At 46.9% G+C, this 15,714-nt stretch overlaps 1 protein-coding gene across 1 annotated transcript in view; it reads left to right on the top strand.

Annotated features, from left to right (window-relative positions):
* The window catches only part of KAT2B (lysine acetyltransferase 2B), a 92,938-nt gene that overhangs the window by 50,474 nt on the left and 26,750 nt on the right, over window positions 1-15,714 (top strand). The window contains exons 6-8 of the mRNA XM_061167242.1: window positions 4,704-4,895; window positions 9,400-9,506; window positions 13,583-13,708. Of these exons, the coding sequence (XP_061023225.1) occupies window positions 4,704-4,895; window positions 9,400-9,506; window positions 13,583-13,708 (425 nt within the window). The remainder of the gene's footprint in view (window positions 1-4,703; window positions 4,896-9,399; window positions 9,507-13,582; window positions 13,709-15,714) is intronic.

Below are 15,714 nucleotides of genomic sequence, written 5' to 3'. Positions count from 1 at the left end.
CTGGAATCACAGCATGGAGGTGGGAGAGACAGGATACTCGGGGAACAGGACTGACTCCGAAAGTAATTGTGTTCCTTATCACGAGAGGACTTATCCCATGAAAGAGTAAACGCTTGCTGAACAGTAGGACTGCTTATATTACTTATACTCTCTGTTCTGAAGTGAGGCAAAATATCAGCATTTTATATGTTGAAAAATCTGATATATTAATGTTAACATATACTTAACCTTAATAATCTATATGAGTTATTATATTAAATATACCTTTATATGTCCCCCAGAAGTCACTGTGGTTTTAGAGACAGACCTAGACAAATATTTTGAAATTTCCTGAATTTTCTGGTGGTATGCCAATATAATAGTCCATGAGAAAATAGCTGGAGAAGTGTCAGAGGAATATGACTTCTTAAAATACATCTGACCAACAGAATATGCTAAAGTCAAAGTGTAAGTTGCTCAGTCGTGTCTGACTCTTTGTGACCCCATGGACTGTAGCCTGCCTGGCTCCTCTGTCCATGGGATTTCCCAGGCAAGAATACTGGGGTGGGTTGCCATTTCCTTCTCCTGGGGATCTTCCCGACCCAGGGATCAAATCCAGGTCTTCTGCATTGCAGGCAGATTCTCTACCATCTGAACCCCCAGGGAATCCCATGCTAAAGGAACGTGGCAAATTATTAGTCTTAGATTCTGAACTGTGCAGAACATCTCAAAATTAGAAGTTACGCTTATCTTGGGGAGATGTTTTGTAAGAATGCAAGCAAATGAGATATAACTAAATTAATTCTGGTGAAAGTTTCCTGTAACTGTTGCACTGTGAGGTATAGACCCACCACCAGGCTTCCTGAATGTTCATAATTAGGCGTGTCATCCCAGGATGGTATTTCTCACGGATTGGGGGAGGAACAGTGGGATGGGGCTTTAGAGACCCAGCTTCTAGTCTGGACTCTGAAAGTAACTAGCCTTTAGTGCAGGAAAACCCGGAGGGTCATTTAATTCCTGAAAGCTTTAGGACTTTCTGTCCAGCAGGTAGTAGGTGACATGGCCTTCATCACGCAAGTCCTCCAGCTCTACTCACGTTTTAAAGAAAGCAAGGTCACTGCAAGTAATCCCAATGCTATGAAAATCTGAGAGTTGTTTGAACAGTCAGTGACTTGCACACCATGCCATCTCTGTTAGGTATACAAAAGTGACTAAACCGTCTTTTCACTTCTTTTGAGGAGACCTGAAACCAGAGGTTTAGGTACACCCTTGTTTTCCAGGTTAGTGTTTAGAGGAACATCTGAGTAGCAAGACACACATCCGTTCCTGTTTCCTTCTGTCTCACCGCACGCCCAGACTGTGTCAATCGCTATAACACCCAAAACGCCCAGAACGTGTTGACTCATCTCCTGTCTTTTCGTACAGTGCCCTTAGAATTTATAAGATTAGTTTTGGAAGCAAAACCAGAACTAAACTAAAAAAGTATAAACTTAAGTACTATAAAGTGATTTTCAGAGGAAATAAGTGGAAACCTTTTGTTTGAAAATTTTGACTAGATAATATTAATCTACATTGCCTTCCTCTGCCCTGTGGAGAGTGAATGATGTGTTAAGCACTTTGGATAACATTTTATGATTTTATAATATTTATCACTGTCATTGTTGTAGCAGAAATAGCATCTGTCTTCAGTAGAGTCTCAGACATATGTGACCTCCATAGATAGGAATGCTCTTCAGACTCAAAATCAGCACTGCCAAATAGAATATAACATGATCCACAAATGTGAGCCACAGCTGTAATTTGACATTTTCTAGTAACTACATTTAAAAAGGTAGAACAGGACATTAATATTAATAGTGTTTTATTTGACCCATTGTATAAAAATGTTATCACTTAACATGGAATCAATATGAGCAATTATTAATAATGTCTTTTACTTTTCTTTATACTAAATCTTCCAAATCCAATGTGGGGGTTTTATAATTACAGCATATTTTAATTTATTCTTTACATTTTAAGTGGTTAAAGCTAAATGGAGTTCTACCAAAACAGTAAAGTTGTGTTTAATGAAAAAGTATTTCTCAGGGTTTCCATTTGAAAGTAAATTTTTAAATATTTTTTCCCTCTATTTATGTTAAAATTTCAGTGTAGTTGAGTTACAGTGGTTTCAGGCATACAGCAGAACAATTCAGACATACGTGTGTGTGTGTGTGTGTGTGTGTGTGTGTGTGGTAAAGAACCCACCTGCCAGTGCAGGAGATGTAAGAGATGCAGGTTCAATCCCTGGGTCAAGAAGATCCCCTGGAGAAGGAGATGGCAACCCACACCAGTATTCTTGCCTGGGGAATCCCGTGGACAGAGGAGCCTGGCAGGCTACAACCCATGAGGTCACAAAGAGTCAGACACAGCTGAAGCAAATGTACATAGATATATATTAAAAGAATACAAATCTATTCTTTTTCAGAGTCTTTTGCATTATGGTTTATCATAGGATAGTTCACCGTGCTATACAGTAGGCCCTTGTTGGTTGAAAGTAAATTTTAAATTGATTAAAATTTGTTGGTCAGTCGCTCAGTCATGTCTGACTCTTTGTAACCCCATGGACTGCGGCGCGCCAGGCTTCCCTGTCCTTCAGCGTCTCCCGGAGTTTGCTCAGACTCACGTCCGTGGAGTCGGTGATGCCATCCAGCCACCTTGTTCTCTGTTGTTCCCTTCTCCTCCTGCCTTCAGTCTTTCCCAGAATCAGTCTCTTCAGGAAAACAAACATGATTACCCAAGAACAAAGGGGTGAGAGTGATAAATCAGGGGTTTGGGGTTCGCAGATGCAACTGCTGTGTATAAAAGAAACAACGAGGACTGATTGTATGTAGCACAGGGAACTGTATTCAGTGTTCTGTAATAACCTATAAGGGAAAAGAATCTGAAAAAGAATCTCAACGCACATACACATAAAACGGAATCACTTTGCTACGTACCTGAAACTAGCAGAACCTTGTAAGCCAGCTATACGTCAATTAAAATTAAAAAGAAAAATGTTTTTTCACTTGTACAAGTGCTCAGTAGTTACACATGGCTGAGGGGCTCCACAGCTATGCATCAACACAGGGGTACAGCAATCTTGTCATCACCGAAGCCTTTATCGGACAGTACTTCTAAATCCTTAAATCCTTATATCTCCCATTGTACCACGCTGGACATACTTTTGTTAAGATTTACAGTCTCATGAAATTGATCTGATGGTTATGGTTTGTGATTACGTGTGTGCCTTCATAATTAGTTCCCTGGAAGCTGGCCTGCCTTCAACTCCAAATATTTTAACTTCATTAAGTGGCCACGGACTAACTTCCAGCAAAGACTAGCTTTGAAGTTGATGAATTTCTATATGACGTGCCTTATAAATTACAAAATAAATGCATCCTTCAGTTTCTTCTGCTACCAAGGTCACTGTTTTCAACTTGACAGGATACAGGACGGCACTTAGGATGCCCATCTGGGTATTGTATCGTAGAGTGACATTGGCATGTGAATTATTAGGACAGGAAAGTTGAGAGGAACAGAAATAGTAGCAGGGTTTTAAGGCTAATTTTGAATCTAGGTAGATGAACTAACACTAATGAAGGATTTCTTCCCCAAAGATGAAGCGGCCCCACCCCACACAGGGGAGCTAATACAGAGTAACATAAAGAATAAGTCAGACAGCCTGGGTAAGTGGACATTACTCCACTCTTTATTGAGGACTGGCTGTCATCAGGTCTCCTCCAGCTGTCTGGGCGTGTGGGAGCTCGGCCCCCACCTGAAAGGGTGCCAAAGGCGCCTGGTGGGGTAGAGGGTTCCATCCGGGGAGAGGGGTCCTGGGCGGGGCAGAGGGTCCTGTCTTGGGGAGAGGGGTCCTGGGCGGGGCAGAGGGTCCTCTCTGGGGGAGAGGGGTCCCCAGTGGGGTTAGGGTTCTGTCTGGGGAGTGGGGTCCTCCCCTGATGAGGGGTAGCTGGGTCTGCCTCTGAGGAGCAGGACTTGGGCACTGAAGCCGGGTCTCTTCCTGGTCTCTGCCGCCTGCTGGGCCCCCTGCCCCTACTGCTGGGAATTTCAGGCCTTGCATCTCCGGGAGGCCCTGGAGCAGGTGGTGGCTGATGAATGTTTGTTTTCAGCTTCTCGGCTGAAGCGGCGTCCTGAATCTGCCCTGCATCAGCCCCGTGCCCCACACTGTGCTCAGGAAAGGCCTGGTTTCCTTCGGGCCCGGCACCCCTCCAGCCCCACGCGACACCGAGAGACAGTTCTGACTTTGAGTCACTGAACATGTACCTAGGTGACAGGTGGTGGAAGCTTATTACTTCCTGCGTTTTGACTGAGTCTTGAGCAGTCGTGGAGATCTTTATCTTCTCATTGAAGCTGTGGGGGGCGTGAGTGCTGTGTAGGCATTTTAAAGCGGTCTTAAGTTTTTACTCAGAGGGTTCAGTGGGGGAGTTCTGCTTCTCCTCCAAAAGGGATGTCCTCTGTTCCCCTTGAATCCATCCTCCTGTTTAAAGGATGCTGCAGACTGGAGTGACTCTAGTAGAGTTGGGCCCGAGGGCTCTGGCAGGGTGAGCCAGCATCTGACCTGCTGATGGCGCTTCCCCGGCGTGTCTGCAGGCCTGGTCTCCCGCTGAGGGTGATGGTGTCGAGTAGCGTCGTGTGTGTTCCTCGTGGCGGGGCTCGCGGGCGCTGATGCTGTGGTCTCCTCCGTGCAGGTGGCTGTGTTATTGCAACGTGCCCCAGTTCTGCGACAGCCTGCCGAGGTACGAGACGGCCCAGGTGTTCGGGAGGACGCTGCTGCGCTCCGTCTTCACTGTTATGCGGCGGCAGCTGCTGGAGCAGGCGAGGCAGGAGAAGGACAAACTGCCGCTGGAGAAGCGGACTCTGATCCTCACCCACTTCCCGAAGTAAGGGAGAGCTCGTGGGGGTCTTTGCTCGGTGCCACGCTTGAGATGGACGGATGCACATCAAAGCCTCGGGGACAGAACTGGCTGGGGGGGTGGTGGCATGGCAGGACCCCCATCTTCGCAGCCCCCCTGGGAGCCTCGTGGATGTTTCCAGCCCATCTGAAATGAGCTTGGCTTTGGGTCGACTGTTCCCTTGGCCTGTCTTATCCCTCCCAATTCTCAGAGGACAGGCCAGGGCTGTGTGTGGAGCAGCTCCAGGCTGCTCCAGGGCAGTGGGGACCCTGCAGAAGTGGTCTCCAAGAGGTGGTGCAGGAGAGCCCGGGGCTGATTCAGGCACCCAGTTCTCCTGCCCTTCCTGAGGCCAGCGGGTCATCCCTGTCTCAGCTGGAATGAACTGGACTCCGAGGCTGGGAGCCGGCCTGGAATAGACAGGACTCTGACAGGAGGATCTTTGCGCCTCTGTACTCAGCTTCCCAGGCACACGAGTGCCCTTGGCCCCTTGCTGCTTGAACCTGCTAGACCTCAAGCGTGTAAAGACTCACTTAAATATTTTCCAAATGTAGGAAATAGGTCAGGGGGGTAGGAAGGTACAGTGTATGCCACTGGGCTTGGAATGGGTTTTCAGTGTGAAGAACGCAGACTTTAACCTAAGTGTCTGGCAGCTGAGGGTGCAGGTGACGACTCCTCAGCACTGTGTGGTGAGACAGGGCGGAGCTGATTCCTTCTGCTCACTCCCGCCGGCAGCCGCGCTGGTCCAGCATGGGTGGAAGCTGTCATTTGAACAGGCTTTCTGGGTCTGAGAGAGTTCTGCCAGGGACAGCTGTGAGGCGGAGAGCAGTTTAGGAGAGGTGCTGTTATGCTCCTGGAACCAAGATGGATGGAATCCTGTTTTATGCGAAATACTAGATTTTTATAATTGCTACTATTTCTGGGTTACCCAATGTGTGTCTCAGGAAACATGATCATTTTAATTTTTAAAGATAAGTTAGGTCCAAAACAACAACAAAAATGATTTTCTGATGAAAATGGACGGAACAATTTGTTTTTGTAGTTTAGCATGAATCTCCAGTGTTAGGTAGAGGATAATTCTCATGAGCTTTAGCTGAACATGAGTCCTAGTGACCTGATTTGCAGCATTTCCTGAAGACAGCGACAACCCAGGATGAGGCAGGGCCCGAACACTTGGTGTCCTGCAGGGAGGAACGTCCAGAAGGACCTAAACAGCAGCTCGGGTGTCGTTCCTGAAGAGGTTAGGAACTCTGGTGCTTGTGTATTTCAGCATCTGCCTGTTAACTGATCTAAGCTCCTTTCCTTAGAGATTAAAGTAGTTTTCTTGTTTCTCTGTTACATCTGCCACATAAGCCATGTTTCATGTGTTTAGGTTATAGTTGTCTCCTGCCTCTAAGCCAGCGGACAGAGGACCCCTCCCTCGTCACACCTTTTATGGTGCTTAATGAGAGATTTTAATTATCTTGCATAGGAGCAGGTTTTTTCCCATAGCAAACTCATTTTCCTTCTTGGAGATATTTGCTAATTACAGTGTTTGTTCCTTCAGCCCGTAGTTCTGGCATGCTTAAGCTGCTTAGCTGAGAAAATCAGTGCCGCTTTCTTTCCTTCTCTGTTACTAATGGCAGGGTAAAGCTACCACCCACTTCTCCTTTCAGGCCCTTTCCATTGAATATGACAACACTGGAGGCTGTTAGGGATTCATACCTGCAGACTTGGCAGCAGAATCTCGTATACTGAAGCCAGAGGTGCCGTTTGGAGCCGGGGCCTGGCTCAGAGTCAGACTGTGGATGCCTCTGACCCCGTGGGGCCCCCGTGCTTGCCGGGTGTCTTCAGGTCTTGCACACTTACTTTCCTGCACTTCCTACGCCGCCCTTCCTTCCTTCTTTTTTCTGGCTGTGCTGCTCGGCAGGCGGGGTCCTGGTTCCCCAGCCGGGCATTGAACCCAGGCCCCTGCAGGAGAAGTGCAGCCCCAGCCTCTGCGTCCGCAGGGACTCCAGCCCTTCCTCCTGCTTGGCCTTCTTGTGTGCCATCCCCACACCCACCGCGTCCCACAGGTGTCCTTTAGAACTTCAGTATCTGCATTTCATTGTAAAAGTGACAGAGGGACATTTGGTGAAGATCTGATTCAGAGAGAACAAAGAGGCAAAGGACTGCTATAGCCCTACCGTTGTGATCTACTTTTTGTGCTTTTATTAGATATTTCTTACTTTTTCCTCCGTGTATTGTGTTCTTTTATTCTATGTTCAATTTTGTAACCTCTGTATACATAATAAGCACTTTCTCATGACATTAGATGAGACTGTCTTTCATTGTATTGAAATAATTATATATATATATAGCACACACATGACTATTTTCCTAAATTATTAATGGCATTCTTCTTTGGTAAGTCTCCATAGGGCTTAATGATGTTCTATTATGTAATTGCTCGTAAAGAAGGAGCCTGGGAAAGGAAAGGAAATTTACTTCTGTGATGAAGGGTGGTTGGGAAATCTTGAGGGCTGGGCGAGGTGAAGGCAGGGTCTGCTGGGCCAAAGGAGGAGATGCATCCGGAACCTGCCTTCTCGTCAGCAAGGTCAAACTGTGATCTCAGTAAGGATTTTGCCTCTGGTTGCTGTTAGTCTTTCTGTGTTAGATGAGAGACATACTGAAGTGTTTTGAAGTGTAAGTTAATGGTGACTAGCTCGGCAAAAAGTGGCCCGTGCTGTTTCTTTAAACCATGCACCTCATGGCTGAGTGCAGGTCGACATTCATGCAGTGGTTCCTTTTCTTAAATGTTTGAGTGTGAGAGGCCAGTCCGGAGACCCGCAGGGCCTTTCCCACCTGTCTTCACTGCCCAACCTCTCCCTGCCCTTCTGCAGTCTTACAGGGTTTGATTAATGAGATTAGTGGTACTTTCCCTTATTGTGATGATGATGATGTTAATGTTAATATAAGTCCTTAATCAGTGACCCAAACTTGGCATGTTTCACAATTCACGCTTTGAGGTAAACTTGGCTGCTTCCTAAAGGTAACAGAACACACAGACTGTGTATCATAGCTCTGGGAGAGGGGTAGGTCCCCCGAAGCAAATCCATTTATATTTATAAAGACTGTAAATAAACTTGCATATGTTCAGGTCAGATTTTGTTGCCAAATGGATTAGGGAAAATACTTTTAAAAGGGTTTTTGGAGTTAAAAATTTCAGAGACATTTAATTGCTAACCTTTCACATCGCTGCAATGTAAACGTCTTGAAGGCAAGGCAAGGCTGTGCTCACTCTGCCCTCCCGGGCCTGGCGCGGCACCTGGCGTGTGGCGGGCAGCCAGTGTTGGTTGAGTGAACGAAGGAGCACTTTCTCAGCGGTCGGCACTGGTTGCAGCATGACGGTGTATAGTCTTTGGCACCACCGTGTGCAGAAGTTACTGTTGATGTCTCCATTTTATAAAAGGGGAACCGAAGAAGAGGAAAGCTAGGAATTTGTCCCAAGGTCACAGAAATAATAAGTGGTAACTGGGTTTTAGACCCCAGGCTCTTAGCCGTTATTTTATATTCCTCCGTGAGAATGAATGTGCCTGAAAGGTTTGCAGGAAGACTTTCCAATACCAGAAGTATAGATTTGGGTTGGTATTTTACTCACAGTCTTTTGCATTTCGGGGGAAACACAAGAACTGTCCAAGGTACTTACCAGCATTCAGTTGCTTGGACCTTTCTCACAGCCTGCAGTTCAGTGAGCCTGGGTGGGGCTTGGGTGTCTGCATTCCAGCCGCGGTGTGCAGGTGATTTCCGTGGCCCCAAAACTTGAGACCTGCTTGTTTTATAACATGACCGGAAATATAACATGGTAATTAGTCTTGGCCCTGCAGTTTACTGGTTGTGGGCCTTTGTGCCAGTTATTGAACCTGCCTGTGCCCTAAGTTATTTTCATCTGTGAAATGAGTACAGTAATGGATCCTATCTCAAGGTTATTCGGAAGAGCAAGTGAGTTAATATACGTTGACTGCTTAGAACAGTGTCCATCCTATAGTAAGAGCTATGTGTACATGTGTGTGATAAATAAAAACAAAATCTGTAACTCATTGTGTTGATGAGAAGATTCAATGAAACGTTCTCAGCACAGTGTAGGCACATGGCAAGGACTCAGTAAATACGAGCAGCTTTTGTGATGGAAATGACAACAGCTCTAAGGAGAGATGAGCTCTTGTTCCAGGACTCTCCCAGGGGGACTTGGTGAAATGCATTTCCACTGATGTAATTCTCTGTGTGGTCTAGGTTGTATCTACTAATACCTACATGGAGTCCAAAGAGAATACATTTGTAGAAATGCATTTCTATTTGAATATACCAAGGCCACCCAACTAAATCATCACCTGATGATTTACTGACTTGAGTATTTCATATTTCTCAATTGAGGATGAGATGCTAGTGTTGGTGGGATTGCCATGGGTGCCCGGCACTTGTCCCCCTCGTGATGCATGACTTGTGATCTCACTCTTGCCTTTATTCTTGTGCCTAGGTTTCTGTCTATGTTAGAAGAAGAAGTTTATAGTCAAAACTCTCCCATCTGGGATCAGGATTTTCTCTCAGCTTCTTCCAGAACCAGCCAGCTTGGAATCCAAACAGGTAAAAAAATTTAAAAAAAATTTTTTTTTTTTTTTTGCATAAATCAGAACACAACCAGGAAGTGTTTGTTGCAGTTCACTGTGCATTTATTTGCATTTTTCATCAAGAAATTGAAGACTAAAGTCAGCAAAGAAAAGTAAACACTTTGGCAAACCTGGCATCAACATCTCTGTTCCCGAGGCGAGCAGGTGCGAGGCAGGCAGCTAAGGCCGCAGCAGCTGCTGCTCTGCCCCAAGGTTTGCTCAGCCTGCCCTGCACATCGTGCGGAGGGCGAAGCACCCGGCACTCAGGTCTGCAGGCAGACGCCGGCTGTTTAAAGACAGAGTCTCGGTCACGGCCTGCTCTGCAGGCACGGCTCAGTCTGGCTTGTGAGTCTGGACGTCTGTTTGGAGCACCAGGCTGCTCTCGGGTAATGGTGGGGCTGAGTCTCAGGACGTGCCGTCCCCCGTGGGCTCAGGGCCTCAGCGGGCCTTTGGTGAGGACGTGTGACTTGGAGTCACACTGACTCTGGAGACAGGGTCTGAACTCCTGCCTTGGATGCTCAGAAGCCTTGGAGAAGGCTGTCAGGAGGTCCCAGGGCAGGCATTTCCGTGTGGCCTCGGGGAGAGGCAGAACGCAGAATTTTGGTGTCGACTTTTCAGTAGATCTGGTTCAGTGTGTCCTGGGGACCGTGAGTGCCGCCTGCAGCAAAGGTTGTTTCTGCCGTTCTCGACACCTCCCCTGGTTTGATTTTATATCCAGCGAAAGTCACCCTTAGCCACCCCTAGTGTGCGGTCCTGTGGATTCTGGCGAATGCCCAGTGCTGTATCACCCCGTGGCCATCAGCCCAGAAAGTTCCCCGCGACGTGCTCGGTGCTGAGATCGGCCCTGGCGGCCCGCCTCCGGTCCGTCCTTTGTTCCTGTAGTTGTGCTTTTCTAGAATGCCACACGAGTGGGGTCACACAGCACGTAACGTCCGACTCTGGCTTCTTTCACTGAGCATAATACGGCACTGGAGAAGGTGATTAAAATGCTGTTTCATCTGGAGCCTGAGTTTGGATGTGAATAAAATTAAATCCTACCCAGCAGAATACTTAGGGAATGAGGTATTTTGGTTTGTATCAAACCTTCTTTCTTTGGATTCTTGTTCCCAAAACCATGTCAAAGACACCTTTTGTGTTGTGTTTTTTCACCTTAGGCCATAAAATATAATCTCACGTTTCTCTGGCTCACAGTCTGCAGCCCTCTGGGGCCTGTCTGCGTGTGGACAGGACTCCAGCCCACGTGTCGACCCTTCCCGGAGAGCTCCCCGAGCCCCTGGGCTCCTGCTGCGTCCGTCTCTGCCCGCATGCTGTTGGCTTTGTCTCTGCCTTTAACTTACCTGACTTTTGGATGACATCTCTCCCCCAAACCCTTTTCTAATTCTCTCCATGCCTCCCAGCAAGAGCTGGGTCTCCTTTCTTCCAAACATGGAACCTCGATAATGTCCTATCCCCGGTTCTTTAGCTTGTCTGCTCGGTGGCACCACCCATGGGATCTACAATACTGCTGATATCTGGGGCTTCCCTGTGGTCCAGCGGCTAAGGCTTCTCACTCCCCGTCAGGGGCCCAGCTTCCCTCCCTGGCCAGCGAACTGGATCTCACATGCCACCACGAAGAGTTTGCAGGCTGCAGCTAAAGACCCCACAATCCAAATGCATAAATACTAAAAAAAATAAAAAACCTACTGATCCTGAGGCCCCTGCCAAGAGGCTGTGGCGTAAGTGACCAAGGGCGTGGCCTTCGGCATGTTAACAGCTCCTGGAGGGTCTGATGGGCATCAGCCCGAGACCTGCTGCCCTCAGCAGTCACCACGCTACCCCAGCCCCCTTTTCGTGAGTGTGATGCCTACCTGGTCAGACCCAGTTTATCCATGAGAATAGCTCGCACTTCCAGTGAGTGCTGGCTGGTGAGGTTTGCTTCGGGTCTTTAAGCTCTAGCTAGAACCAGGAGAAGTTGGTGTGATTAACCCTTGTATGTGGATGAGACATGGGAGCTCAGAGAAGAGCAGCCAGTCGCCCAAAAGCAGAGCCTTCCGAGTGACGGGACAGGGTTTCCCATCGCGTCTGATTCCCGCTGCACCCCCATGTGCCTTGCAGACACGCAGGCAGACGCTTGTGGAAGGAAAGAGGAATGATCGGGCGGGGACCCGATCCTGGCTCCAGGCAGGTCCAGCTAGTTCTCTGCTGGAGGGATGGAGGGGGTCCCTATCTGTGAAGACTTCCCTGACCTTCCTGCTCAGGACGCCTCCTGGCCTGCCCCGCTCCCCGAGACTCGCCCGTCCCCGCGCAGCATGGAGCAGGCGGCTGTCTCTGGCCCCTGGGATGTCAGGTTCACCCCAGTGGGTCCGGCTGTCACCCAGCTCAGCTGGAGCGCACTCATCAGAGTCCCTGCCCCCGTCAGAAGCCGGCCGACTTCTGTTCTGCTGTAATTGCAGTGTGTGCTCTGGGGGGAAAGAAAAGGGTAATCTTCTCCTTAATTGGCATGTCTGCGCACCCAGGCACCTGTGAGAAATGACAGTCACAATGACGGCTCTGAACTTTGGCGAGGTTCTCAGATGTCTTGTGAGTCACCAGAGCTTCCTCTTTGTGTGGAAGCTCTGTGAAATTCAGGAGGCCTGTTTGCTGGAATGAAAGGCCTGCAGCCTGGTGCTTCAGTCTCTTCTGATTCCTTCGTGTGTGTGCATCTGAGGAAGTCTCACCTATATATGGCTATTTTTCTTTTTAACACTTATTGTTGATGGCCTCTATGAGAAAAGAATGTAAAAAAGAGTGGATATATGTAAATGTCTAATGGATTCACCTCGCTCTGTACCTGAAGCTAACACACATTGTCGATCAGTATATTCCAGTTCTTTACATACCGGTTGCTGTTCAGTTAGGAGCTGTGTGCCTGTGTCTCTGTAGCTAGTTTTGCTTCTTTCACCACTCTTGGCTGCGGGGGCGTCCCCGCACTGAGATGGCGTGCTCTGGGGCCTCTTGTCTGCGAGGTCTGTGTGCGGTGTCGCTGATGTCTGTCCTGCCATCAGCCACTCACGAGCAAACAACATCCTACTTCCTACCTTGGCTTTTTCTTTTTCTGTAAAGGCAAAACAAAATGGTTTTGTTTGGAGACACTCTTGAACTTACAGAAAAGTTACAGGACCAGGACAAAGCAGTCCCGTGCTGTGTATTTTCTGTTCCAGACTCAGCAATTGTTAACGTTTTGCCCTGTTGCGCCATCGTTTCTCCTGCTTCTGTCTCTCTCCATGTATATTAACGTGTGCGTACCTTTCTGTCTTCTGAACGGTCTGTCGGTTACAAAGGTCATGCCCCTTTGCTGACTTCAGTGGGAATCTCCTAAGAGCAAGAGGGTTTTCGTATTTAACCCCAGCAGAGTTATCACAGTGAGGAATTTTAACCTTGATGCCATATTATTCCTTAATCTGGCTTCTGTTTTTCATCCTTCCTCTTATCTCAGCCACGTGGTTCACAGCCATTTTCTGTCACACCAGGAGGCACGTAACGTTGGCTTCTCCCATCATCACTGGTGTGAAGTTTGTCACTGGATTAAGGTGGGGTTTTTGCGATTTCTCCACAGCAGTGATAACTTTTCTGCTTTGGTAATTTAAAAAGAAAAAGGTACTTTTGTGGGGAGATACTTTGAGGCTATTCTATCTTTATCAAAATTACAGTCACAAGATTAGGTCTGTACAGATGCTTCTTCCCTGAATCAGTCATTATGTGCTGGCTGCTCCCTAACTGCCCCCCACCCCACAACTTTCATCATTGCTTCCTTATTTGTTGGCATTCTCCTGTAAGGAGAGTTTTACCTTCTCCCAATTATTTATTTATTCATTTCTTATATTATCACTGTGGACTCAGATATCTTTATTTTATCCAGTGGGTTATAATCTGCCCTTGTCTTTATTATCAAGCTCACATTGGCCCCACAGCTTCTGTCTTAAAGATGACTGCTTCGGGGTGCTGGACGGGAGTGGAATGGTCTCGCATGCACTTGGTTCATTACTACCAAGAAAGACGTCATTTAATGCCTTCTCTTCCTTCTCCCGGGGGCAGTTATCAGTCCACCTCCCGTGGCCGGGACAGTGTCCTACAATTCCAGCTCCACTTCCCTTGAGCAGCAGAATGGAGGGAGCACCAGCCCATCCTGTCGAGGCGCGTCCGGGCTTGAGACAAACCCAGGTAAGCTCGAAGGGCGTCAGCGAGGGCTGTGATTCGCCTGAGAAGCTCCGTTATCTGAGGAGTGTGAAAGGGAGCCCTAAAGCAACTGCGTGCTGTGCGTGTCAAGGATCTTAATGGCTGGAACTCCCTCTGAGCTGCATTGGTTAGTTATTGCTATTTAACAAACCAACTCGAGATGCAGAGTCTCAAATTGTGATCCTTTATTATCATAGCTCACTCATTCTGTGTGCTGCCTAGGAGGTGGCTGATATGGCTTGTCTCCTTCAGGCTATGCTCGCATAATTCTCGTCCTCCTTTGAGGACCACTGGATTTTTCCTTTCCTTGGGGCAGAATACGTCCTTATGATGATGGCAGAGACACCAGAGAGCAGGAAGAAATGCAGCTTCCTGCAGCTTAAGCTCATAGCTGGTACACCATGATGCCTATCTTATTTTGTCATCATAAGTGAATCATGGGGTCAGACTCAGAATCAAGGGGTGGGGAGATGCCCTTTACGCCTTTTGTAGGAAGAGCCACAGAATCATTTGGCAGAAGCTGGATACAGGAGGGGAAAGAATTTGGCCATGAATGTAATCTGCCACGTAGGCAAAAAAATCTCTTAATGCTAGAGGCATTTTGCAGTTATAGAATGTTCCGAAGGCCGCGTTTGTGTCCACAGCCGTGACGTCAGACACATCTCAGCATGAGCGAAGCTTGACACTGAGAAGCCCCTTGAGATGGGGAGAGGAGAGGGTTTTCTGTGAAGGACGAAGCGTGCAGCACTGGGCCACTTCCAGGGGAGGCGCTACTGACTATTCTGGAAACTGCCGTTGAATTCAGATATAGCCCAGGGTGCTTTCTTATTGCAGCACTAAGCAAGCTATCCAGTTTGGGGCATATTGGGTATAAACCTCAGCTCTAAAATAAATAGTTCACACCATTATTCTTGTGGAATTGTGGGATTTGAAGAGTTGATCAAATGAAGGAAAATATTCTCACTCACCTCCAATAATAACAACTAAAGAGTTATAAAAATACAACTCAACAAAAGCTGTTTAGTAAGTTGTCTCATATTTGGAAAAGCATCTTATATGGACAAGATGCTTGACATTGCTCTGCTGCCGTTTAGCTCAGGATGGTGTGAATGCTTTATGGAGCCTGCTTACTGGAATTCACACCTGAGGAATCAATTGGATTTGAGCATTTAAAAATTTAATTGTGAAAATAAATACGTTATGACAGAAGGGAAAAAAAAGAAAAAAAAACCAAACATGATAGTAGGACAGAAAGCGGCCATGTAATATAAGGAGGAAAGTCGGGAAGAGTTCTCCATGATTTTGCCTGGCCTTTTCCAAGTTGTGATATATTATGACATCCTGGGAATGAATGTACCTACTTCCAAGGCCAGGGGCCCTGCTCACTTTGTGAGGCATCATTTTAAGGCAAAAAAAGGATTGTGAGAGATCATGAGGGTCATTTTGTAATGACAAAAACTAAATTCAGCAGCAAAGTGAAATAGTTCATGAGTGTATTTCCAGTATATGTAGACACACACACACATATATAACATACATCCACAGATGTATATATACATATGTCCATGCAAACATATATGAAAGAAAGACTTAACTATAAGGAGAAATGATCAAATCAACCAGAAATTGAATACTTGAAGAAACATCTCTGATTAATTCATAGATCAAACAGACAAAGCTATCAGTAAGGACAGAAGCCCCACAAACACAATCAACACGTAGAGAGCACTGAAAATCGGGAAATGTATTTTCCCGAATGTGTACATTCTTTCCAAGAAGATGCTTAATTTACAAATAATTGGTCAAGTTTTAGGTCATAACTCAAGTTTCAAGAAATTTTGACCTTTGTTATCTTAAGGGCCGTATTCTTCTGACCACAAAGGGACAATTAATCTCTAACATGGAGGTTAATAACCAGTGACAATTAGACTCCCCCCTCAATATGCACATGAAGAAGCAGTGCCGTAATAACTCATATGTCAAGTTAAACA

This window comes from Dama dama, chromosome 19 (genome assembly GCF_033118175.1).
Source record: "Dama dama isolate Ldn47 chromosome 19, ASM3311817v1, whole genome shotgun sequence".
Lineage (NCBI taxonomy): Eukaryota > Metazoa > Chordata > Mammalia > Artiodactyla > Cervidae > Dama > Dama dama.
Note: the sequence above shows the minus strand (reverse complement) of the source record. Positions and strands in the feature narration are given on the sequence as shown.